At 38.1% G+C, this 27730-nt stretch overlaps 1 protein-coding gene across 2 annotated transcripts in view; it reads left to right on the top strand.

The window, feature by feature from the left end:
• Positions 1-27730, top strand: part of LNPEP (leucyl and cystinyl aminopeptidase) — a 138130-nt gene that overhangs the window by 24545 nt on the left and 85855 nt on the right. For both annotated transcript variants that reach the window (XM_049707521.1, XM_004263510.4), the window contains exons 2-4: positions 17383-18223; positions 22715-22853; positions 24181-24312. In XM_049707521.1, the coding sequence (XP_049563478.1) occupies positions 17383-18223; positions 22715-22853; positions 24181-24312 (1112 nt within the window). The remainder of the gene's footprint in view (positions 1-17382; positions 18224-22714; positions 22854-24180; positions 24313-27730) is intronic.

The raw sequence follows: 27730 nt of genomic DNA, 5'->3' as shown, positions 1-27730 counted from the left end.
TAGTCTGTAGAATCAATGTCCAGTAAAAATGAAGTGCAGTGACTCAGAGCTCATAATCACTGAAGTACTACTAAACCTAGCCTCATAACAGGTGTTAGAGAAGGACTTCCTTAACCTCATAGCTAGCATATTAATCCTGTCTTATTCCAAGCTTCAGTAAACCTGAGTTTAGCTCTCAAAAAGTTTATGAACGGACATGGATGTAATTTTCTTTAATTAATACTTCATTTTAATGTGTTGGGTATTGCTGCTTTGATTTCAACATTTATTGCAGCCTTCTTCCCTACTAGGCACCAGGCATACAAAGATGAATGAGATAAGAGCCCCTCCCTGGAGCAATTATCTAAGTGTGAAGCAAAATTTAAAATTATAGTTCACTTATGCAGAAATTCTCCTCTCTATAGGATAAACCAGACCTTGAAAATTTTCTAAACCTTCTCTTCCTCAACCTGTAATTCTTTGCTAAGCAAAAATTTACCAGGATTAAAATGTATTTTAGAAAGTATATGGAACAGGTTTTGGAACTTAGTATTTCATCCTAAATGTGAGAGGCTGTGTAAGCATGTAGTGTACACAACTTCCATTTTCCAGGTTTGAGAGGCTGCCAGTGGTGTGTAGTGTGGAGAGGCTGCAATGAGTCATAACTAGGGAATGATTGTTTTGATCTCTTGCTGTAGTCTCTGTAGAACATTGGCAGAGCAGCCAGCATAATTAACACTACACAGTCTAATAATAAATAAAACGTTATGGACAATGGCTACCAAGAAGCAAGCCTGCCCTAGATAATCTTCCAAGTTGGCAGGATTACTTTAGAGAGATGACCAGAAAATGTCAGGTTTACTATAAATCAAGCTGCTTTTCCTAGATTGTCCATGGAGTTACCGTTGTGGGGGGAAAGAATATCATCTGTGGAAGTCTCACTGGGTTAATTTTTTCAGGACTCATTTAAGCATTTTATTATTGCAGTCCTTTTAACCTTTTCACCCTAAGAGAACAGTTAGGCATCTTAGGTTTTTTTTTTTTTTTTTGCAGTACGCGGGCCTCTCACTGCTGTGGCCTCTCCCGTTGCAGAGCACAGGCTCCAGACGCGCAGGCTCAGCGGCCGTGGCTCACGGGCCCAGCTGCTCCGCGGCATGTGGGATCTTCCCTGACCGGGGCACAAACCCGTGTCCCCTGCATCGGCAGGCGGACTGTCAACCACTGCGCCACCAGGGAAGCCCCATCTTAGTTTTTTACTATTTTAGGGAGGGTAGTGGAACAGGTCAGAGTAGGACATTTGTTGAATTGATTTTAAAAAGCTAAAAGAAACTAGGGATTTGAAAAGATTACATTGGACTAATATATTAAAGAGGGAGAAAAGAGAGACCTTTGGGCTGAGGAGAGTGGAGAGGTTGGGATACGGGTACAGAGATGAAGTGGCCACACCAGCCATGCGTGTTTGAGAGAAACTGAGATGTTTGCAACATGTGATGGTCTCACATATGGGTCAGAGGCAGAGAAGGCACTGTGCGTGGTGGCTGTGTGTCCTTTCAGAATTTGAGGAAGCATGGCTTAGAGCCAAGGACCGACTTAGTTTATATATAGGTTTGGCCATTGGGTCATTGAGATTCAGAACAAAGGTGCTAGCTATGAAGATTCCTTTCACGTAACTGTAACCTGAACTACTGCAGGATGGTTATATTTCGGCATAATGAGACCCAGAGTTGTGATTACCCTAAATGAAGTGAGTACTTTAAATCAAATGCTTAAAAATGAGGCCAGTTTTTTTTTTCTTTTGCATTTTCCTATTGAGAATCACTCAATTAAAATTTTAAATGGAAACTTAAAATAAAAAGGGATTTCCCTTTTTAAGAAAAAATGTACGAAAATCTAAATACAGAAATAGTTAAGTATAGTTTTTTGCTTAAGAATACTTTTGAAGAGATCATAAGAGGTTTCCTTTAAATAGCAGCTCTCTAATCCATTTTAAATACTAGGATTTACCACTGTGCCCCCCCTCAAAGAAAAAAAATCCCCCAGTTTTTTATTTAAGAGGAAGGGTAGAACATATGTTTTTTCTAAATTTGGGTATAGCTAGCATTATCACTGGCTAAATGGTTTTGTGTTTGCCAGGTCTTCTTGAAAGAGGGACAGAGATGTAAGACTGTTGGGCTCTCTGCCTCTAGCTTAGGAGCTAGTTCTGATCTGTCTCTGTAACGCAACTAGACTTTTGAGGAGTAGTAGAAATTCGTCTTAGAGATCCACCAGGACTTGATATATGTGGATTTTTAGGCAAGTTTCTGGGAGAATATGAATTAGAGCCAATAACACTGATTTCTTGCCCTCCACCAGCATGTTTTGTTTAATTTTCTATTGTTTCTCTGTTTTCTATTTCATTGATTTCTGCCCTTTATTATTTCTCCTTCTTACGTACGTTTAATTTGCTATTCTTTTCTAACTTCTTAGGGTGGAAACTTAGATCATTGATTTTAAGCCTTTTTCTTTTTCTTTTTTTTTTTAACATCTTTATTGGAGTATAATTGCTTTACAATGGTGTGTTAGTTTCTGCTGTATAACAGTGAATCAACTATACATATACATATATCCCAATATCCCCTCCCTCTTGCGTCTCCCTCCCACCCTCACTATCCCACCCCTCTAGGTGGTCACAAAGCACCCAGCTGATCTCCCTGTGCTATGCGGCTGCTTTGCACTAGCTATCCATTTTATATTTGGCAGTGTATGTATGTCCATGCCACTCTCTCACTTCGTCCCAGCTTACCTTCCCCCTCCCCATGTCCTCAAGTCCATTATCTACGTCTGAGTCTTTATTCCTCTCCTGCCCCTAGGTTCTTCAGAAATATATATATATATATATATATATTTTAGATTCCATATATATGTGTTAGCATACGGTATTTGTTTTTCTCTTTCTGATTTACTTCACTCTGTATGACAGGCTCTAGGTCCATCCACCTCACTGCAGAAAGCTCAATTTCGTTTCTTTTTATGGCTAATATTCCATTGTATATAGGTGCTACATCTTCTTTATCCATTCATCTGTCTATGGACACTTAGGTTGCTTCCATGTGCTGGCTATTTTAAGTAGAGCTGCAGTGAACATTGTGGCACATGACTCTTTGTGAATTATAGTCTTCTCAGGGTATATGCCCAGTAGTGGGATTGCTGGGTCGTATGGTAGTTCTATTTATTATTTTTTAAGGAACCTCCATACTGTTCTCCATAGTGGCTGTATCAATTTACATTCCCACCAACAGTGCAAGAGAGTTCCCTTTTCTCTACACCCTCTCCAGCATTTATTGTTCTAGATTTTTAGATGATGGCCATTCCGACTGGTGTGAAGTGATACCTCATTGTAGTTTTGATTTGCATTTTTCTAATGATTAGTGTTGTTGAACATACTTTGATGTGTTTGTTGGCAATCTGTATGTCTTCTTTGGAGAAATGTCTGTATAGGTCTTCTGCCCATTTTTGGATTGGGTTGTTTGTTTTTCTGATATTGAGCTGCATGAGCTGCTTGTATATTTTGGAGATTAATCTTTTGTCAGTTGCTTCATTTGCAAGTATTTTCTCCCATTCTGAGGGCTGTCTTTTGGTCTTGTTTATGGTTTCCCTTGCTGTGCAAAAGCTTTTAAGTTTCATTAGGTCCCATTTGTTTATTTTTTCTTTATTTCCATTCCTCTAGGAAGTGGGTCAGAAAGGATCTTGCTGTGATTTATGTCATAGAGTGTTCTGCCTATATTTTCCTCTAAGAGTTTTATAGTGCCTGGCTTTACATTTAGGTATTTAATCCATTTTGAGTTTATTTTTGTGTATGGTGTTAGGGAGTGTTCTAATTTCATTCTTTTACATGTAGCTGTCCAGTTTTTCCAGCACCACTTATTGAAGAGGCTGTCATTTCTCCATTGTATATTCTTGCCTCCTTTATCAAAGATAAGGTGACCATATGTGCATGGGTTTACCTCTGGGCTTTCTATCCTGCTCCATTGATCTATATTTCTGTTTTTGTGCCAGTAACATACTGTCTTGATTAGTGTAGCTATGTGGTATAGTCTGAAGTCCGGGAGCCTGATTCCTCTACGTCCGTTTTTCTTTCTCAAGATTGCTTTGGCTTTTCTGGGTCTTCTGTGTTTCCATACAAATTGTGAAATTTTTTGTTCTAGTTCTGTGAAAAATACCATTGGTAGTTTGATAGGGATTGCACTGAATCTGTAGATTGCTTTGGGTAGTATAGTCATTTTCACAATGTTGATTCTTCCAATCCAAGAACATGGTATATCTCTTGATCTGTTTGTATCATCTTTAATTTCTTTCATCAGTGTCTCATAGTTTTCTGCGTAGAGGTCTTTTGTCTCCCTAGGTAGGTTTATTCCTAGGTATTTTATTCTTTTTGTTGCAGTGGTAAATGGGAGTGTTTCCTTAATTTCTCTTTCAGATTTTTCATCATCAGTATTTAGGAATGCAAGAGATTTCTGGCCATTAATTTTGTATCCTGCAACTCTACCAAATTCATTGATTAGCTCTAGTAGTTTTCTGGTAACATCTTTGGGATTCTCTGTACATAGTATCATGTCATCTGCAAACAGTGACAGCTTTACTTCTTCTTTTCCGATTTGGATTCCTTGTATTTATTTTTCTTCTCTGACTGCTGTAGCTAAAACTTCCAAAACAGTGTTGAATAACAATGGTGAGAGTGGGCAACCTTGTCTTGTTCCTGATCCAAGTGGAAATGGTTTCAGTTTTTCACCATTGAGGATGATGTTGGCTGTGGGTTTGTCATATATGGCCTTTATTATGTTGAGGAAAGTTCCCTCTATGCCTACTTTCTGGAGGGTTTTTATCATAAATGGGTGTTGAATTTTGTCAAAAGCTTTTTCTGCATCTATTGAGATGACGTATGGTTTTTTTCTTCAATTTGTTAATATGGTGTATCACATTGATTGATTTGTGTTTATTGAAGAATCCTTGCATTCCTGGGATAAACCCCACTTGATCATGGTGTATGATCCTTTTAATATGCTGTTGGGTTCTTTTTGCTAGTATTTTGTTGAGGATTTTTTCATCTATGTTCATCAGTGATATTGGCCTGTAGTTTTCTTTCTTTGTGACATCTTTGTCTGGTTTTGGTATCAGAGTGATGGTGGCCTCGTAGAATGAGTTTGGGAGTGTTCCTCCCTCTGCTCTCTTTTGGAAGAGTTTGAGAAGGACAGATGTTTGCTCTTCTCTAAATGTTTGATAGAATTCACTTGTGAAGCCATCTGGTCGTGGGCTTTTGTTTGTTCAGAGTGTTTTAATCACAGTCTCAATTTCAGTGCTTGTGATTGGTCTGTTTATATTTTCTGTTTCTTCCTGGTTGAGTCTCAGAAGATTGTGCTTTTCTAAGAATTTGTCCCATTTCTTCCCAGTTGTCCATTTTATTGGGATATACTTGCTTGTAGTAATCTCTCATGATCCTTTGTATTTCTGCAGTGTCAGTTGTTACTTCTTCTTTTTGATTTCTCATTCTATTGATTTGAGTCTTGTCCCGTATTTCTTGATGAGTCTGCCTAATGATTTGTCAATTTTGTTTATCTTCTCAAAGAACCAGTTTTTAGTTTTATTGATCTTTGCTATCGTTCCTTCATTTCTTTTTCTTGTATTTCTGATCTGATCTTTATGATTTCTTTCCTTCTGCTAACTTTGGGTTTTCTTTGTTTTTCTTTCTCTAATTGCAAGGTTAGGTTGTTTATTTGAGATGTTTGTTTTTTCTTGAGGTAGGATTGTATTGCTATAAACTTCCCTCTTAAAGCTGCTTTTGCTGCATCCCATAGGTTTTGGGTCGTAGTGTTTTCATTGTCATTTGTTTCTAGGTATTTTTTGCTTTCCTCTTTGCTTGGTTCAGTGATCTCTTGGTTTTAAGTAGTATATTGTTTAGCCTCTGTGTGTTTGTATTTTTTACAGATTTTTTCCTGTAATTGATATCTAGTCTCACAGCATTGTGGTCGGAAAAGATACTTCATACAATTTCAATTTTCTTAAATTTACCAAGACTTGATTTGTGACCCAAGATATGAACTATCCTGGAGAATGTTCCATGAGCACTTGAGAAGAAAGTGTATTCTGTTGTTTTTGGATGGAATGCCCTTATCAGTTAAGTCCATCTTATTTAATGTATCATTTAAAGCTTGTGTTTCCTTATTTATTTTCATTTTGGATGATCAGTCCATTGGTGCAAGCAGGGTGTTAAAGTCCCCTACTATGATTGTGTTACTGTCGATTTCCCCTTTTATGGCTGTTAGCATTTGCCTTATGTATTGAGGTGCTGCTATGCTGGGTGCATAAATATTTACAATTGTTATATCTTCTTCTTGGATCGATCCCTTGATCATTATGTAGTGTCCTTCTTTGTCTCTTCTAATAGTCTTTATTTTAAAGTCTGTTTTGTCTGATATGAGAATGGCTACTCCAGCTTTCTTTTGATTTCCATTTGCATGGAATATGTTTTTCCATCCCCTCACTTTCAGTCTGTATGTGTCTCTAGGTCTGAAGTGGGTCTCTTTATAGACAGCATATGTATGGGTCTTGTTTTTGTATCCATTCAGCCAGTCTGTGTCTTTTGGTGGGAGCATTTAATGCATTTCCATTTAAGGTAATTATCAATATGTATGTTCCTATTACCATTTTTTAAATTGTTTTGGGTTTGTTATTGTAGGTCTTTTCTTTCTCTTGTGTTTCCCACCTAGAGAAGTTCCTTTAGCATTTGTTGTAAAGCTGGTTTGGTGGTGCTGAATTCTCTTAACTTTTCCTTGTCTGTAAATGTTTTAATTTCTCCATCGAATCCAAATGAGATCCTTGCTGGGTAGAGTAATCTTGGTTGTAGGTTTTTCCTTTTCATCACTTTAAATATGTCTTGCCACTCCCTTCTGGCTTGCAGAGTTTCTGCTGAAAGACCAGCTGTTAACCTTATGGGGATTGTATGTTATTTGTTGTTTTTCCCTTGCTACTTTTAATATTTTTTCTTTGTATTTAATTTTTGATAGTTTGATTAATATGTGTCTTGGCCTGTTTCTCCTTGAATTTATCCTGTATGGGGCTCTCTGCGCTTCCGGGACTTGATTAACTATTTCCTTTCCCATATTAGGGAAGTTTTCAACTATTATCTCTTCAAATATTTTCTCAGTCCCTTTCTTTTTCTCTTCTTCTTCTGGGACCCCTATAATTAGAATGTTGGTGAATTGAATGTTGTTCCAGAGGTCTCTAAGACTGTCCTCAATTCTTTTCATTCTTTTTTCTTTATTCTGCTCTGCAGTAGTTATTTCCACTCTTTACTCTTCCAGGTCACTTATCCATTCTTCTGTCTCAGTTATTCTGCTATTGATTCTGTGTAGAGAATTTTTTATTTCAGTTATTGTGTTGCTCATCATTGTATGTTTGCTCTTTAGTTCTTCTATGTCCTTGTTAAACATTTCTTGTATTTTCTCCATTCTATTTCCAAGATTTTAGATCATCTTTACTATCATTACTTTGAATTCTTTTTCAGGTAGACTGCCATTTCTTCTTCATTTGTTTGGTCTGGTGGGTTTTTACCTTCCTCCTTCATCTGCTGTGTTTCTCTGTCTTCTCATTTTGCTTAAGTTACTGTGTTTGGGGTCTCCTTTTCACAGACTGCCGGTTCATAGTTCCCATTGTTTTTGGTGTCTGCCCCCAGTGGCTAAGGTTGGTTCCGTGGCTTGTGTAGGCTTCCTGGTGGAGGGGACTAGTGCCTGTGTTCTGGTGCATGAGCCTAGATCTTGTCGTTCTGGTGGGTAGGACTGCAACCTGTGGTGTGTTTTGCGGTGTCTGCGACCTTATTATGATTTTAGGCAGCCTCTATGCTAATGGGTGGGGTTGTGTTCCTGTCTTGCTAGTTGTTTGGCATGGGGTGTCCTGCACTGTAGCTTGCTGGTTGTTGAATGGAGCTTTGTCTTAGAATTGAGATAGAGATCTCTGGGAGACAGTCTCTGCCCTTTAGTTGGAATGTTTAATCCACTTACAGTTCGTGAAATTAATTATGTGGTTGGGTTTAAGTCTACCATTTTACCATTGTTTTCATTTGTCCCTTTTGTTTTTGTTTCTTTCTCTTCTAATACCTTCTTTTTGGGTTGAGTATTTTTTTAATATTTCCTTTTATTTACACTATTGGTTTCATACCTATGCATGTATTAAACTACTTTTTCTTTGATTATTGTAGGGCTAATAATATGCCACCTTAACTTTTTAAAGTTTTTTTATAGTCAGAATTGTACCACTTCACATTTTACACCTGACCTTTCTCACTTCCTGCTTCACAGCTCCAACTCTTCAGTTGACACGTCCATTTCTCCTTCTCAATTCACAAATATAATTTAATTCTTATTCACCGTCTCCATTTTTCATGTTCTTGTTATCATACCTTTTATTTCTATATATGTTCAAAACTGCTCACATGTTATTCTTGTTTTATGCAGATAGTTTTAAAACATAGTCTTTAAAAGAAATTTAAGAAGAATAAAAAATATAAACTTTTATTTTTTAATAACTTATTCATCATTTTTTGGTATCTTTCTTTTCTTCCTGAAGATCTGAGTTTCCATATGGTATCATTTCCCTCCAGCTTGAAGAACCTTTTTTATAATTTCTTGTAGTGCACATCTGCTTGAGAAGAACTTTGTCAGCTTTCATTTTATTTGAAAGTACGTTTATCTTGTTTTTGAAGGATTTTCACTAGATATAGTATTCTGAATGGACAATTTTTTTTCTTCTAGCCCCTTAAAAATGTTGTTCTATCATCTTCTGGTCTCCATTGTTGTGATGAGGAGTTTGCATTCTTTGAATTATTTTTCTCCTGTATGTAACATATTGTTTTGGGGCTCCTTTAAAGATTTTCTCTTTATCTTTAATTTTCAGTAGTTTAACCATGATGAAGCTAGATATGATTTTCTTTGTATTTATTGTCTTGGAGTTTGATCAGATTTTAAGTTTGGGATCTGGTAAATAGTGTTTTCATCAAACAATAAAATTTTAACTATTATTTCTTCAGATATTTTGTCTACTTTATTCTCATGGTCTTCTTCTGGGGCTCCTATTACATATGTGTTAGACCATCTGATATTGTCCCACAAATCTCTGATGCTGTGTTCATTTTTCTTCGACTCTTTTTTTTCTCTTTATTCCTCAAATTGGTAATTGATAGTGATCTGTCAAGTTCATAGACTCTTTCTTCTGCTATGTCCAATCCAGTATTAAGTCTCTTCAATGACTTGTTCATCATAGTTATTGAACCTTTCAGCCCTAGAAGTTCCATTTTTTTCTCCCATTTGGTTCTTTTTCCTAGTTTTGATTTTTCTGCTGAGATTCCCATCTGTTCATATATTCTCCTCTGTCATTGTTTATAAACACATTTTCCTTTACTTTTTGAGACATGTTTATAATAGCTGCTTTAAAGTCTTTACCTACTTTAGATACTGTATTTTTAAAAAATTGCTCTGTAGAGTGTTGATTTTTGTTTCAGTAGGCAGTTTAGTTCCTGGCTGATCATCTTGTATAGGCTTAGCTTTATATTTTGCTATGGCAGATCTGTGGAAAGCTCAAGGTTTCTTCTCAGGCTCCTTTAACCTAGCAAGACTCATCATCCATGTTCTGTTTCTACTGTGGATTTTTATTAGGGCTTGGTTTCAGACTCTGTTAATGTGGATCTAGAGTAGGCCTTACTCTGGGTGTGTCTTTACTCCTAAAGCGAAGCCTTTCTAGTGTCTCACGCTCAGAGTGTTAATGAGTTCTCTTTGTTCGGACTGGGTTAGACTGCCAGTGTTTCCCTTAAGCTGCTTGACCTCTCGTATTTCTATTCCATATTAACCTTAATACAGCCACTCTTTTGTAAGCCTTATGTAATTATGTGTCCTGCATTGGTTAAGGACTCTCAGGAAACCCTTATACAAACTTCTGTGGTCCCCCCCTCTGTACAGCTCCCTCCTCTGCAGTGCCCTGTCTCTGCCTCCCAGCCCTGCTCTGCTTGGACTCCAGCTCACTGTACTACAGTTAGGAATATGTCCCAAGGCAGAGAACGAAGCAAATGTGGGCTCACACTTTCCTTCTCTCAGAGGTCACATTCTTGATCTGTCTGTTGGTGGGTACCTGAAAATAGTTGCATCATTTTGTCCAGTTTAATAGTTGTTTATGAGAGGAGGGAATGTCTGGTACCAATTACTCTGTCATATTGGAAGTGGAAGTCTCCCACAGCATTTTTATATGTATTGAAGTGAACTTTAGGGTAACTTGAAAGGGAAAAATAAATCTTAGTCTCTCTTAGAGCCAAATAGGTAAAAGTGAGCTTATGGTGCTCATGAACAGAATCATTTCTCTCTGATCTTCCCACCTCCCGCCCCCAATTGTCCATTCATTTCTCTTCTCTCTTCACAAGGGAGACAAGGGGGGTGAGGGGAATGGAAGAGAGAGGGACCTTACTTGGATCCTGCATCCTGGGCCATGACCTTGGGCCTGTCAACTGGAAAATTAAATGAGGTTTGTGAAAATGCACTGTTATTAGTGGCAAAAGTAAGAATGTATGCAGGACTTTCTGTGTTTGTATTTTATGACACTGCTTATACTTTGAGGTGTAAGCAAACAGGATGTGTCAGAGAAAGGAACTACAGTACTTAAAACTTCTTCCAAAGTTATTCAGTGTTAATGACTGCCCTTCAGATTCTGGTGAGAAAATGATATATCTAAACTTGTAACTTATTAAAGTGGGCATTGTGGTTAATAGGAAGAGGTTTTCTTTGATTGTGGTCTGGAGGTTGGGTAATGTTTTGCCAGATAAGACTTGTATAGAAAAATCACTTTTTTGTTATAAATTCTAGTCTTTTTCTTTTCTTTTTCAGTTTAAACTTCTTTAAAATAAAGCCTCTTTTTGATGGAAAAGGATTGCTCATTAGAGAAATAGTTACTTTATTTGATAATTAGCCATCCCTTTAGAAATTTAATGAAGTTTCCATTTGGAAATGGTCTAGAAGATATAAATGCTGTCTCACACATAGAGCTTTTAGTTGTATTCAAATATGTCTTAAGGGCCTCAGAAGAAGAGTAATCCTTTATTGTTAGGGCCTAGTTTGAATATAGCAAGTTGCTATAGTATACCTAATTGAATATACCAATTCTTGTATCTGCCCAAGAAGCCTTATTTAGATTAGGCTTATTCTTTAAAGTTGTTTTGGTTTGTTGATTTGAAAATATATCCCATTTCATTTCATTTTCTCAGAAAATGTGATAGCAGTTTAAAGGGACTAATGTCTGTGGGAAGTTTGCTCCTTTTATTCGAATCGTTCACTATGTTGTTTGCCATAGCTTTACTTTTTGTCCCCTTTTCTAAACTGAACCCCTCATTTAAGCACTTACTCTCTTGCCACCACCCTCTGTGCATTTTCCCTTTAGCTTCTCATCACGTCCTCCCTACATGTTGAACCCTGGATTAACCATCTGCTTTCTCTCTCTTTTTAAATTTTCATTTAAAAAAAATTTTTAATTATGGTAAATTACTACATATAATACGCTTTCTCTTCTTTTAGTCCTGGGCTGGTAAGCACTCTAAAGACATTTATAGAGACTGGAGGTATGACAAATTCCGGTGGGCTTACTGAACTTGCAGGCATGCTTTGTCCCTGGGTCACCCCTGCCTGGTCCTCTCCCATAGCATCTGTTTTTTATTTTTCTCCTCAAGCCTCCTATGCCTTCTCCACAACTGCCTTGGCTCTGGGCAGAGGGCCTTGCCACCTCTGTCACAGAGAACATGGAGGCTCTCTGCTGTTCACACCCTCAGCTTTGCGTGCTCCTGTGTATCCACACTTCTTCCCTAAACTCCACCCTCTGTCCTCCAGGCCTGCAGGAGGAGAGTGCCAAGCTCCCATCGAAGTTAAGTCTCTCTACTGGAGTTCTTGATGTCTTCCTAGCCCTCTGGAATATTCCTCCAGCATTTCCTCTCGTCTGCTCCACCTTCACATTTTGTTGTTCTTTGCTTTTCCATCCTCACAAAAATACACCTTAGGTTATTTCCATCTTAGACACAAAAACAAAAGTATTTAACACTTCCCTATGCCGTACTTTCTTTTAGTTTGACCCTATGTTTTCTCATGGTACACAGCTGTGTACCGTGGAAGAATTTTCTGTAGCACTTGCCTTGCCTTGTTAACTTCCCATTCTTTCTTTGGGCCACCGAAGTCAGGCTTCTGCTCTCACTGCTCCACTGAAAGTGCCTCATAAAAGTCACTGATTCTCTGGTTGCCAAATCTAGTGGCCTCTCTCAGCTTCACTGTACTTGACCTTTCTTTCTTTTTTTTTTTTTTTTTGGCCACATCCCATGGCATGCAAGACCTTAGTTCTCCAACCAGGGATTGAACCCGTGACCCCTGCACCGGAAGCGTGGAGTCTTAACCCCACTGGACCACCAGGGAAGTCCCCTGTACTTGACCTTTCTAAGACATTTAACACCAACCACTTCCTTCTTCATGAAACTCTTCCTTTGCCTTCTACTGTCCTGATTTTCCTGCCTCTGGTACATTCTTCTTCTTTGCTGCCCCTCTTAAATGGTGATGTTCTCTGACTTACTTCCCTTTCAGTAGTCTCATCTATCTGCATGATTTTAATTATCACGTATACACAGCTGATTCTGAAATCAGAATTTTCCACCCAGATGCCTCTTTTGAGTCCAGGCCCACATAACATAATCCTTATAACAGTCCTACAAAATAGTATTGTTTTCCATACGTATAGGTGAGGAAATTGAAGCTAAGGGATGTTTGTTAACCAGTTTGAGATCAGGCAGTCAGTGGAAGAGCCAGGATTTGAACCTCTGTCTAAAGTTAGGCTTTTAACTCTAAAGTATGCTATTCATCAAACATCTCCATCTGGCTCTCTGACAGATAAATATGTCATGTCCCATACCAAATGCCATCTCACAACTCCATTCTCAGCCCCCCACCACCACACACACACACACAAAACCAAGAGGGAGAATATGAAACCTGTATTCTCATCTCAGTGAGTGGCATTCCTCCTTCCAGTTATCCAAGCCAGAATATCATAGGGAATTGAATAGACTTCCCTCTGTCTCCATCCTACAGGCCTGTCCAGCCCAACAGAGCATCAGTTCCTGTGTATTCTCACTCTTTAACATAACTTGTACTCATTCCCTCCTTTTCACTTCCACTGCTACTGTAATAGTTGTTAACTTTATATCCACCTGGATTGCCGTAATAGTGACAATCCAGCCCATTGCTTCTCATGTTATCTGAGCTGAAGAATCAAGGTTCCTTGTTTTTTTGTTGCAGAAATTTTGTAGCATATAAAAAAATGAATCATTGGAAAACTGAAATGAAAAAACACATGTAAAATATAAGCTCCATTTTTAAAATTACTAAATTCGATAGACATAACATTACCGTCAATTAGCTATAAAAGTTTTTAAATACCAATTTTCTGTGTGTATCCTGTAGCAGACGGGTAACAAACAGTTTGTGGATTGGCACTGGTCCACAGGCAACACCGAGGAGCACCCGTTCACGGTATCTGATGAAAAGAAATATCTTCAGTTTTCTTAGATTATAACCACATGGGCCTATGTTATTTAAAACCGAAATATTTCAACTAGGACGTCTTTTGTTTTGGGCTTATAGGTAGCTTGTATATGTGGAATTAAGAGGTTTTAGAAAATTTCCTGTCTCTTTAGGATCCCTTATTTCAATACAAATAAATCCCTTTAGAACAAGGGGTAGTCATGTGTTACATTAAAATTTTAAGGCTGAGATCAAAGTGTACTCACTTAGGAATCCAAAGCAAGATTTCTTGAATAGACTTGAAGTACAGTCTTCACAGGCTACCTGTAATAAAGGTGTTTTCCCTTGGTTTGATGTATTTAACTTGATACGATTGTACACACATACAAAAGTTTGCTTCTAATATGCAGTAAAAATACAGCAGATGGGTTGATGTGTTCCATTTATGAAAGATTAAAATTCTACATAGGTATTAACCTGATTGGGTGATAAATAATTAAAGTAAGTTATCTGGGTGTTGCCAGGCATCTGACTAAGCCCTGGTCAAAAGATTTGGAAGTTAATGAAGTGCAGACAGGAGATGCTAAAATGGTCAGACTGCAGAATATCCCTTGGCTTTAAACAGGGCATGGCTGAGAAATCAAAGACAGAAAAGCCAAGTTCTAAGCGGGTGGAATTCAGGTATGGGAATGCTGTAAATATTAAGCTGAGATTATATCTACAGTTAGTTTAGAAATTTATTAAATAAAACCGCTCAGACCCCGTAGTTGTCTACTTCAGGCATCAGGTCTGATAAAGAACAGAACGCATGGGCAAATACCTAAGAGAACATAATCTTCCCATATGAGGTAAAAAAGTCAGAAAGGCCTTTTAGACATTGTAACGTGAAAAAGCAAATTAAGTAACCTAATCTGCATTACTGTGCCAGGTACTTAAAACTACCACAGAAAATTTCTAACCACTGAGAGTTCATTAATAATTTAAGAAATTTTTTGAGTTCAATTACAGCAGTATTTGCTCTGTCAATGAAATGAATGAGTCTCAAACACAATTAACTATCAAAACAAAACAAAATTATGTCACAAGAAGTTGGGGCACTATAGGAAGTTTAGGAGATCGAATTCCCAAAGCAGAATGTTATAACTGTCACCCTTCTTACATTTCTAGACAAGTCACAGGAGATGGGTAGACGGCAGATTGCTGAACCCGCACACCTGGAAAGTGATTAAAAGTTTTATTCAGGGCTTCCCTGGTGGCGCAGTGGGTGAGAGTCCGCCTGCCGATGCAGGGGACACAGGTTCGTGCCCCGGTCCGGGAAGATCCCACGTGCCGCGGAGCTGCTGGGCCCGTGAGCCATGGCCGCTGAGCCTGCGCGTCCAGAGCCTGTGCTCCGCAATGGAAGAGGCCACAACAGTGAGAGGCCCGCGTACCGCAAAAAAAAAAAAAAGTTTTATTCAAAGAAAACTTTTAAAGCAGCATAGCTTTTATAAATTTGGGGATGGAGAGGAGGTAGGAAAAGGCAACCTCATTGGAGTCTGTATGCTCCCCAAAGCTAAAAGGAGTGAGATGAAGTGAAAAGAAAATGTATTTTTGAAAGGCAATGAAGAGAAAGGAAGAAACAAAAAGAAAATAACTTTTTAAATTTACACTGTAGCAAGTTAAGATGAGTTATGGGATAACAAGTGTTTACTAGGTGGACTGGGGTGGGAGAAATGATGAGATTGCAGGCAAAGGGAACAGACAGGAAAACAGAAGTGGAGCATGGCATAGAAGAGCAGCCTGTCTTGTCTCAGATGAGCGAGCAGTTGGGATGGCCAGAGCACACGCAAGGATGCAAAGTCCAATGCTGCCCGGGATCTGACCATGGAGAAGGCTTAGACCAGTGCTTCTCAAACTTCTGTGCACATAAATCTCCTGAGGATTTGTTAAAATTCAGATTAAGGGAAGGGACTTGAGAGTCTGCTCTTCTAAATAGTTGCTGTGTGATGTAGATGCTTAGGTTCGCAGACCACACTTGTAGTAGTAAGACACTAAATTTTATCCTGATGTTTATTGGTACTTGGTTTCATGTATTATTAGTTGCCACTCTTTAGTTAGTACTTATTGAGTAGCACTAAACACATGGCATTTATGTCAAGCTAGATATTAAGGAATTTTATGTAAGTTTTGCCTTGCTGATGGTGAAATAATACTCTAAGCAACTTCATTGCCAAATACAAAAGAAATAAATAGGTACAAGCTCTCATCCTTTGAGCTAGTTGAGTAGGGAGATGCAATATAATAATGGAAAGAATCTAAAATTTGGGTTCAGAGTTTTAGACCTGAGTTCTAGTATCAGTTTTGTGACTAAATAACTGTGACTTTGTGAAGGTAAATTAACTCCTATTTCTGTTTTTGGCTTGTTTGTTTTCTTGTGTCTGAAATAGTATAATACTTGCCATTTTATAGAATTATTGTGAGGATTAGAAATGATCTGTATAAAGTACCTTGTAGGGAAAGGTTAATGAGGGTTTCACTTGTCAAACTTTCAATCTAGCCCTAGGAATTATTGATCTGTATGCTATTATTTACTCCTCTACTTTTTGAGTCTTTTTTTTTTTCTTAGTGATTCCTGGCAAGTTGGAGAGTGCAGCTTTTTTGTGTGGTTTTAAAAGTTCCCACCACTACCCCACCCCAGGATCCACTTACACTTATGGTGTATTATGTGGTTGTTACAGAGGGGAATCTCTTGTACTTCTAAATGCTCTGGAAGCATGAAAAGACAGGTTGGATTGTAGTTTTATCTGATTTTTATAGTTCTTTTGTCTTTTTAAAAATTATTTCTTTTTTTTAAAATAAATTTATTTATTTATTTTTGGCTACATTGGGTCTTTTGTTGCTGTGTGTAGGCTTTCTTTTGTTGTGGCAAGCGGGGGCTACTCTTTGTTGCGGTGCCCGGGCTTCTCATTGCAGTGGCTTGTCCTGTTGCGGAGCACAGGCTCTAGGCGCGCGGGCTGCAGTAGTTGTGGCACACGGGCTCAGAAGTTGTGGCTCGCGGGCTCTAGAGCACAGGCTCAGTAGTTGTGGCGCACGGGCTTGGTTGCTCCGCGGCATGTGGGATCTTCCCAAACCAGGGCTCGAACCCATGTCCCCTACATTGGCAGGTGGATTCTTAACCACTGTGCCACCAGGGAAGTCCTAAAATTTATTTCTTGATTATGGAAATTTCCTATATAATTTGACCCTTGCAGTTTGCTGTGGAACAGAAACATCCCTCTTCCAAGGGGAACTAAGTAATCCAGCCTGTTGCTTACCCATCATTCAAGCTATGAATGGGCATTCCAGCTGTGGTCCTCCCTAGGGAGAATGGGACTCAGAGAGGAGACCCACAAAGGCCGTAGAAGCAGGTTTGAGCCTTTCAGGCAGGAATTCTGGGGATTCTGGTACCTAGACTGCAGAAGAGGGCCATGGACTATAGATGGGCATTCTTTGATCTTACTGACTCCTCACCCTGTTGGGGACGTGCACAGCTAGAGGCAGGCAAAAGCAGGGCCCTCTAAAGCTCAGGACAAGGGCCCAGGTTGTTGGGCAGGAGTGTATTAAGGAAACAGTATTTAATCTCAGCTGCCTTTTTACTAGCCTGTTTGTTTAGCTTTCTTATTTTAAGACTGTGATGTGCTCTTATCTATGCTTGAGTTTTTAATGGATGACACAAGAATATTATAAACATTTAATTCAGCACCTCTGAGATGGAAATAAGTCTTAGTGATTAAAAAAAAATCCTTAGATTAAACGTGGTATTATGAGCTTTTTTTTTTTTCTAACTCTGTGCCTGGCCCTTATGTTTTGGTTTTTTTAGATCGCCTTCAGCTCCCCAGGAATATGATTGAAAACAGCATGTTTGAGGAAGAACCAGATGTGGTGGATTTAGCCAAAGAACCTTGTTTACATCCTCTAGAGCCTGATGAGGTGGAATATGAGCCCCGGGGTTCACGACTGCTGGTGCGGGGTCTTGGTGAGCATGAGATGGATGAGGACGAAGAGGATTATGAGTCGTCCGCAAAGCTGCTGGGCATGTCCTTCATGAACAGGAGCTCGGGCCTTCGAAACAGTGCAGCCGGCTACAGGCAGAGCTCAGATGGGACTTGTTCAGTACCGTCTGCGAGGACCATGGTGGTCTGTGCTTTTGTCATTGTGGTTGCTGTGTCTGTAATCATGGTGATTTATCTACTGCCCAGATGTACCTTTACTAAAGAAGGCTGCCACAAAAAAAACCAATCAATGGGATTAATTCAGCCAATTGCAACTAATGGGAAGTTGTTTCCATGGGCACAAATCAGGCTTCCCACTGCCATTATGCCAGTACGCTATGAACTTAACCTACACCCGAACCTAACCTCGATGACATTCAGGGGCTCTGTGACGATTTCACTTCAGGCTCTCCAGGCCACATGGAACATAGTTCTTCACAGCACAGGCCATAATATTTCAAGAGTGACCTTTATGTCAGCAGTTTCAAGCCAAGAAAAACAAGTCGATGTCCTGGAATATCCATTTCATGAACAAATCGCCATTGTTGCCCCCGAGGCCCTTCTTGAAGGGCACAATTATACCTTGAAGATAGAGTATTCGGCAAATATATCTAGTTCTTACTATGGGTTTTATGGCATCTCCTACACAGATGAAAGTAATGAGAAAAAGTATGTAGCCCTCTTAAATGATTCTGCTGCTTTGCTCTCTGATGACTTCTGCAATATGGATCCCGTTGCCCACACTAGAGACATTAACTGCAATTTTTTTTTTTTTTTTTAATTTAAGAGGGTTAGGTGAAAAATAGTAGAATGGTGATTTGGAAGAGTATACTCTTTCTCTCTTAGTCAAAGCCTTGAGTATATATCATATATATGATATGTCACGGTGGGGCTGGGGGCATGCTGATGGGAGGAAATGGACAAGGATTATATCAGTTACATTCTCTATCACAAACACTTAAGTTATCTTGAGCTTTTCGTATCTTATAAGATGAATGTAGTTTTCTATCACCTTCAAGGTCTCCATGTGAACCAGATATAGAAGAACACAGGTTATTCTTTCAGTCTTAGTTTCCTATTGTGTGGAACTTTTAGGAGGTGCTTACTGAGATGGAGAAACAAAGCATGAAGAAGTGTTGTATACTTATATATGTAATTTTTAGTATCCTTAATCTTTGCTGGTTTTTGTTTTTTTAATGCCATTCTATTTTGGATTTCTGATGGAAAAGTAAAAAAAAAAAGAAATCTTGGAGAGATTCATTTTAAAAAAGCGACTTAAAACATAAAATTATTCAGCTCCCCATTTAAACCATATATTTTGTTCTTTAATCTTAGTATTCATAGATGTAGTTTGAATTTCTGGAAAGATGCAGTGCACAGTTGCATACAGACTATTCTTAAGTAGCAGTAATGTCACTTCTCTTACGTGTGCAAAGTCCTTGTCAGATCTGCTTAGTGCATTGGAGCATTCTCTCATGTTCCTTTGCAAACCGGTGTGTGAATTACCGTTGAGGTCCATTTGGCTAATGTATGTTGGTATACTGAGAAAAATAGAAATGAATATTTTAAATCTGTCTTAAGTTTTTTGATCCTTCTTAACTAGAGAAAGAGACAAAGCAAGATCTATAGTCCTATTCAGATAAGTAATTTTTCTCTTTCCCCTTAACGTAATACTTTTAAAATAAATGGCATGCTGGCTCTTGCCATGAGATCTGACATGAAAAGCAAATTTATAATTGCAAGGGTAGCTTGGGGCTTCTAGGCTTTACTTCTCCTTCTATAATCTCCATCATCTCTAAGAATTATAGGATATACATAAAAACAGTGTTCTTAGTATGCAATCAGACCTTTACGACAAATACCCTAGTCATCTCTTCCAATCAGATTATTGCCCTCGGATCCTCTTGGGCCTGCCTGTATATAATGGGAAGAGTCAATGTTGTGTGGCAGAGTGAGGTGGTTTTGGACAGGGTCACTTGTTGACCCTTTTGCTGTGGGCTGGATTGAGTTGTGGAAAATGCTAGAAAAATGGAAGACATTCTTTTTTTTTTTTTTTCTCACACATACACACTGTATTTTATTTTTACGGGAGATAAATAAACTGACACCAAACATTGTAAATGGATGACCACAACAAAAGCAACAATGATTGCAATTACCAAACACGAAACACACTCATACTATGGGAAGACATTCTTAAAATTATGAAATAGAGTATTTTTTTTTAAATAGTACTTTAAAATTTGTGAAACTCTGCTATTACGAAAACTATATACATCCATTAACCTACCTGGTTCCATAAAATGGATACCCCACATGATTGTATATCGATGCAAGATAGAAGTTTAGAAGATTATTTATACCTTTCAAGAGGTCTGAAAACTAATTCAAAACAAGTAGATAAAGTAATTAAGTATTTATACCTTTCAAGAGGCCTGAAAACTGTAATTCAAAACAAGTAGATAAAGTAATTAAGGGATATATTTCCTATTGATTGGAAAATCAAAGTAAGTGTAAATGTCAAACGTACTGACACTGCTTGTGGTAAAGGAACTTTACCTGTGTCATCTAAGAAGTGGAGATGGTCAGTAACCTTGCAGTTAAATCTAGAAGTTGTTGACCATAGATTTAAGATTCTAGATAACAAACTGATACTAAAAAACTAGCAAAGGAATTTAGGCTGGAGATGTGTTTTATTTCTTTGTTCTTCAATCTCTCAGTGTCTTTTTCTCGAACTCTTGAGTCATCTTCTTAACTGAACCCCTGACCTCTAATCTTACTACAGCTTTCCCCCTCCTCTTTCCCCCATCTTCCACACTGCTGCCAGACTATTTCTAGAAGTACAGATCTGACCATGTTGGTCTTTGGTTTATGATCCTTTAGCAGTTCCTCATTTTTAACAAGATTTAGTTCAATTTCTTTCAAGATCTGGGCCTTTTTTTTTTTTTTTTCTCTCACAGCCCTCACCTGCCTTAATGAACTTCATGTGCACTTTCCTGAGTTCCAGTAGTAATGGCAGCCCATATTTACTTGAGAACTGAAGTGCTAGAAACTGTTGCAGGCATTTTATATGTTTAGTCTTTTATCTTGTCAAACTCACTAAGAGGTGGAAATTATATTTTATTCACTTTACAGATGAGGAAGCAGAGCCACATGAAGTAATTCATTCAGCATCTTATGGCTAGCAAGTAGCAGAGGGGAACTCAAACCCAAAGTCATTTTAACTACAAAGACCACATTCTTAACCACTGTGGTGCACCAGCTTCCTTAGTTTTCACCTCTTTACCCATTGTTATCACCAGTGCTTAGAATTCTCTTACTGACCCTCCGCTAATTCATAACTGTCTTCAGTGCTCCTGGAGGTGGTGCTCAAACTGCAACTAGTATTTCTGAAGGCAAATGCAGTCACTAATGAAAGAACAAGCTTTGAGGTATTCAGCTTAGATAGAATAGCTTATAAGTGTCATCAAGCAGCAGCCTTTTCAAAGGGGCTTCTATGTAAGATAGTTCTTACTGCATCTCTTTTAATAATAATTTAAGATCTTATTTGTCTTAGAACATTGTAATCCAGTTTTTATCCAAAATGATGGTCCAAGTAGACTCTCATATGAATAGTAAGGATGTCATCAAACTTTATACCTTGGTCCCCTGTGGCCCTCCTCCAAAATCTTCAGTTAACTGGGTAAGAATTTGGGAGGTGGGTGAAGAAATGGAATGTTCGAAACATATTTTTAAATTGTTTCACATATGTTGATTGCTGTCGTTCTTGCAGTTTACCCTAACAAACAGTTATTTGGGCAAATCCTTACTAGGACAGAAGCACAGTAATTCTAAGTGTGAAGGAAGGGTTATGACTATCCAGCATTTATAATAGACATCTGTGTAGGAATTTATGGCATACAAGTGGTTGTTACTATGAATAGTCTTATTCGATTCTAGCAAAAACCCTAAATGTTTGGTAGGGGATCCTACCTTGACCCTAGTTTAACAAATAAGGAAATGAGATGTAGATCACTGATTTGTTGAAGTCATATGGCTGGTAAGTTGCAGAGTTTGGGTCTTCTGACTCTAAATCTTACACTCTTTTCTACTTGCCTTTTTTTTTTTTAACATCTTTATTGGAGTATAATTGCTTTGCATTGTTGTGTTAGTTGCTGCTGTATAACAAAGTGAATCAGCTATACGTATACATACATCCCCATATCCCCTCCCTCTTGCGTCTCCCTCCCACCCTCCCTACCCCACCCCTCTAGGTGGACTAAGTCCTAAGCAAGCGAGGCAATCATGTCCACAGTGGTGGTTATCTATGTACCATATTGACTGGTAGCTGATATGTGCACACCAGGGCCACACTTTTCCTCATTCCTTATGACCATGTTTGTATGATTTCCCAAATGCAGATCTATTTCATTCCTCTGCTTAACTAAAAATCTGCATTTCTCCTCTTCTTATGCTTTTCTCCCAACCTTTAATTGAGGACTTATAGTTAAATTCTCAAGTGTTGTTGCTGTAGGAGAGGAGGAAAATTTTTGATTCGGTTTTGAAGAGAGTAAAGAACACCAGCATACTATAGGACACCTAGTTTTTTCAGTCCTCATGAAAGTGCAGGTTGTGAGTTTGAGGTTTAGTGTTATGAAGCCATCGTCTGTACAGAGAATAATGGCAATGGATGACAATCTTTTATAGTGATCTTTCATCAGAAACCTTTTTAAGACCTTAGTGGCCAGCTGTAGCCTATCTTTGTGGCTTCATCTCCAGCCACGTTGGACACCCACCCCCAGTCCCTGAATATGCACTGCTCAGTCCTTCCTTGTGCTTCCTACTCTTTCTAGGCTGCACTGTCTTCCTTTCTCTACCTTTTCAAATATTCCTCATTTTTAAAGGCCCTCTTCATATTTTGTCACCAGTTTCCTTACAGTGTCTCTACCGCTAGGCAGATTTTTTTTCCTACCCTTTGTTTCCACTGCTTTGTTCGCACTATTAGGATGTGATTCGCAGCCTGATAACTTTCTACTGTATCACCTCTGCCTCTCCCAGTTGATTGAGAATGCTTTAATGTCTGGGCTTGTATGATATTTATCTTAGTATCCCTAGAACTTGGCAAGGTGCCTTGAATAGTAGGTACTCAATAACTATTGGATGGATTTGCATTTGTTTTAGGTACTTTGCAGCAACTCAGTTTGAACCCTTGGCAGCAAGATCTGCTTTTCCTTGTTTTGATGAACCAGCATTTAAAGCCACATTTATCATCAGGATCATAAGAGATGAGCAATACACTGCTTTATCAAATATGCCTAAGGTACTGTTCTATTCCTTGAATGTAAAATCTTTGAGTGGGTCTCTTTGTTTTGAATACTTGAATTCTTCTTTGCCATACTGTTGAGAATGATTAAAATCATATACATTCTTATTCTTTCTTAAAATGCTTAAATAAAAGTAAAATATGTATTGGAATCAATTGGAAAGTCAGCCTGAGAAGCACTTGAGGAAAGAGAAAGACTGGATGTGTAAGGCATGGGCAGGAAATGTGAAGTCTGTGCTATTGTACTAAAGTTCTGCAAAAATTAATACTGTGAACTGCTACTAACGAGCACAGTGATATTTTCAAAGACGTGGTGAATTTGCTATTCTAAACAGTGATATTTGGTAGTGTTGAATCATGATTGACCTTGGTGTTTTACTGGTTACTGAGAAATCGAGAAGGTAACATGGAGGTTGAACAACAAGAACATGGACATCTTTCTTGGCTGTGGGCTCTGCATGGAAGTAGTGGGGGTGAAATCAGGCAGAACTGTTTTTATGCTGAACAGAACTTGGGGGGGGGGGGTCCTTTTGTTACACCTGAGAGCTGTGTGCAGCTGATAGGAACCTCTCAGAAGCCATGTGACTGGCGGGGAGGAGCAGCCACATCTCACAGACTATGAGTCAGCCCTTGAGTCAACGAGAGGACATGGTCTGTCCTTCAAGAAGGACGTCACTTCAGCAGCTCTACTCTTAGCTGTACTCTTCACCTTAATCTTTCTCTAAGAGAGGTCAAATGCTTACTTGCCTCGTAACCCAAAATATATTTTAAATTCATGGTTGGAAAATCCTGGAAGGTTACCTGCCTTCCCTCATCTTGTGTGTACTGCAGACTTTTCTAGTGACTTATCACCTTTAATCCCACTAAGCCTTCTTGTGGTCATCAACACGGTCCTTTACGAAGCCATTTCAGATCATTTGGCGGGATTAACCAGCTGCAGCTCATTCTTGTGTGAATGTATTTGTAGCAGTAGAATGGAGTACTCCTAGGTCATAAGGAAGGATTTTTGGTTTTGATGGTGTTTTAAAGGGGAGAAACAGAGCCACTGCTACTTACTGTTTCTAACTTACATTTATTTAAAGCAATTGTTTGAGACTAGAAACTTCTTAAGGATTTTTACTGTACTCAGTATGTCCTCATGATGAAGGATGGTAGAACAGACTGAGACTGAGGGCCGTGTTGTTTGGAAACTTGTGCTGAGAGATTAAAATATGCCAGCATCTTCACTACTTATTTCCTATTTGAGTCTTCAGTTTCCCAGTTTATATGTCACTGTCATTTATTCTCATAGTTACAGAACTTTCATTTTCCCCATTGCTTGTAGAAGTCATCAGTCATTATGGAAGATGGACTTGTTCAGGATGAGTTTTCTGAGAGTGTGAAGATGAGCACTTACCTGGTTGCTTTCGTTGTGGGGGAGTTGAAGAATCTGAGTCAGGACATAAATGGAACCCTGGTATGTATGTTGTTGTGGTAATTGTCTTGAAAACCTGTATTCACAGGAGGTTGAGAGGAATCCTTTCATGATATCTGGTAACTGCTTTATGAAGGAAAACAATCTTTTGGTTCACAACTCTGACATTTTATACCAGCAGTGTTACTTTTTACTTAGTTGTTATTTACTGTTATTATTTGAATACCAAAAAAATCAATAATTTTTAAGTTCCTTTAAATTTTACTTTATCAGAGAATTTCAGTAAGACAATATATGTATAAGAAAGCCTCTAGAACTGTGCTGTATAATATGAAAACACAGAAAGACAATTTAATTAAATCAAGAAACAGTACATGAACAAAATGAGATGTTTAACGGAGACATAGAAATCATTAAAAAAAAAAAAAGAACCAAACAGAAATTCTGGGTCTGAAAAATACAGTGAATGAAATGAAAAATGCAATACAGGCCATCAGCAGCAGAATGGATCGAGCAAGAAAAAGAATTTGCGAGTTAGAAGACAGGAAATTTTATATTATCTGGTCAGGGAAGAACAAAGGAAAAAAGGATGAAAAAGAAGTGACGAAAGCCTACATGATTTGTGGGACACCACCAGAAGAAACAATTTGTGAATTATTGGAGTTTCAGAAGGAGAACATAGGGAACAGGGGGCAGAAAGCTTACTTAAAAAAATAATTGCTGAGAACTTAGCAAATCTGGGGAGAAATTTGGATATCCAAGTTCATGAAGCTCATAGGTTACCAAACACACTCAGCTTAAAGAGGTCTTCTCCAAGACACGTTATAATAAAATGGTTAGAAGTCAAAGAGAATCTTAAAAGCAGCAAAAGAAAAGAAGCTTATAACTTATAAGGGAACTACCATAAATCTATCAGTGGATTTCTGAGAAGAAGCCTTAGAACACAAGAGAGAAGCAAATGATATATTCAGAGTGCTGAAAGGAAAAAACTGCCAACCAAAAATACTTTATCCAGCAAAGTTATCCTCAGAAATGAAGGAGTGAGAAAGACTTTTCCATACAAGAAAAAAAAGCTGAGAGAGCCCCTTACCCCTAGACCTGCCTTACATGAATTGCTGAAAGGAGTGCTTCCAGCCGAATTGAAAGGACACTAGCTAGTAACATGAAAACATGAAAATGTACAACACACTGGAAAAAGTATTTATATAGTAAAATTCAGAATGTTCTAATAGTATAATGTGGTATATGCATTCTATGGGATGTATCAAAAGCAGTTCTAGGAGGGAACTTTAGAGTGATAAATGCCTACATTAAGAAAAAAGAAAGATCTCAAATAAACAACCTAACTTTACACCTCAAGGAACTAGAAGAAGAATAACAAACTGAGTCCGAAGTTAGCAGAAGGAAGGAAATAAGCAAAGATCAGAGCAGATAAATGAAATAGATACCAGAAAGAGAGTAGAAAAGATCAACAAAACGAAGAGCTGGATTTTTAGAAAGGTAAATGAAATTGACAAACCTTTAGCTAGACTAACTAGTGAAAAAAGAAGACTCAAAATCAGAAATGAAAGGAGACATTACAGCTGATACCACAGAAGTACAAAGGATCATAAGAGCCTACTGTGAATAACTATAGGCCAAGAAATTGGATAACCTAGAAGAAATGTATAAACTCCTAGGAACATACAATCTACCAAGACTAAATCATGAAGACATAAAAAAATCTGAACAGATCAGTAATATAAGAAAGATTGAATTAATAATCAAAAACATCCCAACAAAGAAAAGCCCAGGATCAGATCAGTTTCTCTGGTGAATTCTACCAAGCGTTAAAAAAAAAAAAAATCTATAGATTCAAGGCAACAGAATTCTAATGGCATTTTTCACAGAAATAGAAAAAAATAATCCTAAAATTTGTATGGAACCACAGAGACCTCGAATAGCTAGAGCAATCTTGAGAAAAAAGAACAAAGTTGGAGGTATCACACTAACTTGATTTCAAACTATACTACAGAGATAAAGTAATCAAAATCATATGCATAGTAATCAAAGAGTGTGGTACTGGCATAAAAGTAGACACAGATCAATAGAAAAGAATCAAGACCCCAAAAATAAACTCTGCAAAAATGGTCAACTAATATATGACAAGGGAGCCAAGAATACTCAGTGGGGAAAGGGTAGTCTCTTCAATAAATGGTGGGAAAACTGGATCATCACATGCAGAAGAATGAAATTGGACCCTTATCTTTCACCACTCACAAAAATTAACTGGAAATGGATTAAAGACTTAAATGTAGGATTTGAAAGTATAAAACTCCTAGAAGAAAACATAGAGAAAAAGCTCTTTGACATGGGTCTTGGCAACAATTTTTTGTACATGACACCAAAGCACATGCAACAAAAGCCAAAATCAACAAGTAGGAGAACCTCAAACTAAAAATTTCTGCACTGCAAAAGAAACAGTCAACAAAATTAAAAGGTAACCTGTGGAATGGAAGAACATATCAAATATCTGATAAGAGATTAATATTCAAAATATATAAGGAACTCATACAACTCAGTGGCAAAAAACCAAACAATCTGGTTAAAAAAGGGCAGAGGAACTGAATAGACATTTTTCCAAAGAAGACATGCAGATGACAAACAGATACATCAAAAGGTCCTCAATATCACTAATCAGAAGGAAAATGCAAATCAAAACCTCAGTGAGATACCACCTCACACCTGTTAGAATGACTGCCATCAAAAAGACATAAGTAACAAGTGTTGGTGAGAATGTGGAGAAAAGGGAACCTTTGTGCGCTATTAGTGGGAATGTAAATTGGTGTAGCCACTGTGGAAAACAATATGAGGGTTCCTTAAAAAATTAAAAATAGTACCATCATATGATCCAGAAATCCCACTTCTGGGTATATATCCACAGGATATATATCAAATCAGGATCTTAAAGAGGTCTGCACTTCCATGTTTGTTGCAGCATTACTAACAATAATAATATTATTATTCATAATAATAACTTAAGTGCGGATGAATGGATAAAGAAGATGTCGTCTGTGTATGTGTGTATATATATATATACACACACACACACAATGGAGTGTTATTCAGCCATGAGAAAGAAAGAAGGAAATCTTGCCATTTGGGACAACATATATGGACCTTGAGGGCATTATGCTAAGTGAAATAAGTCAGACAGACAAAGACTATATGACCTCACTTATGTGTGGAATCTAAAACTGAACTCATGGAAACAGTGGACTCGCGGTTGCCAGGGCCTGAGGGGTGGGGGAGATGGGGAGATGTTGGTCAAAGGGTCCAAACTTCCAGTTATAAATAAGTTCTGGGGAGCTAATGTACAGCATGGTGATTATAGTTAACACTGTATTATATATTTGAAAGTTGCAAAGAAAGTTGCTTAAATGTTCTCACCATGCAAAAGAAATGGTAGTTATGTGAAGTG

Source organism: Orcinus orca, chromosome 3 (assembly GCF_937001465.1).
Source record: "Orcinus orca chromosome 3, mOrcOrc1.1, whole genome shotgun sequence".
Classification (NCBI taxonomy): domain Eukaryota; kingdom Metazoa; phylum Chordata; class Mammalia; order Artiodactyla; family Delphinidae; genus Orcinus; species Orcinus orca.
Note: the sequence above shows the minus strand (reverse complement) of the source record. Positions and strands in the feature narration are given on the sequence as shown.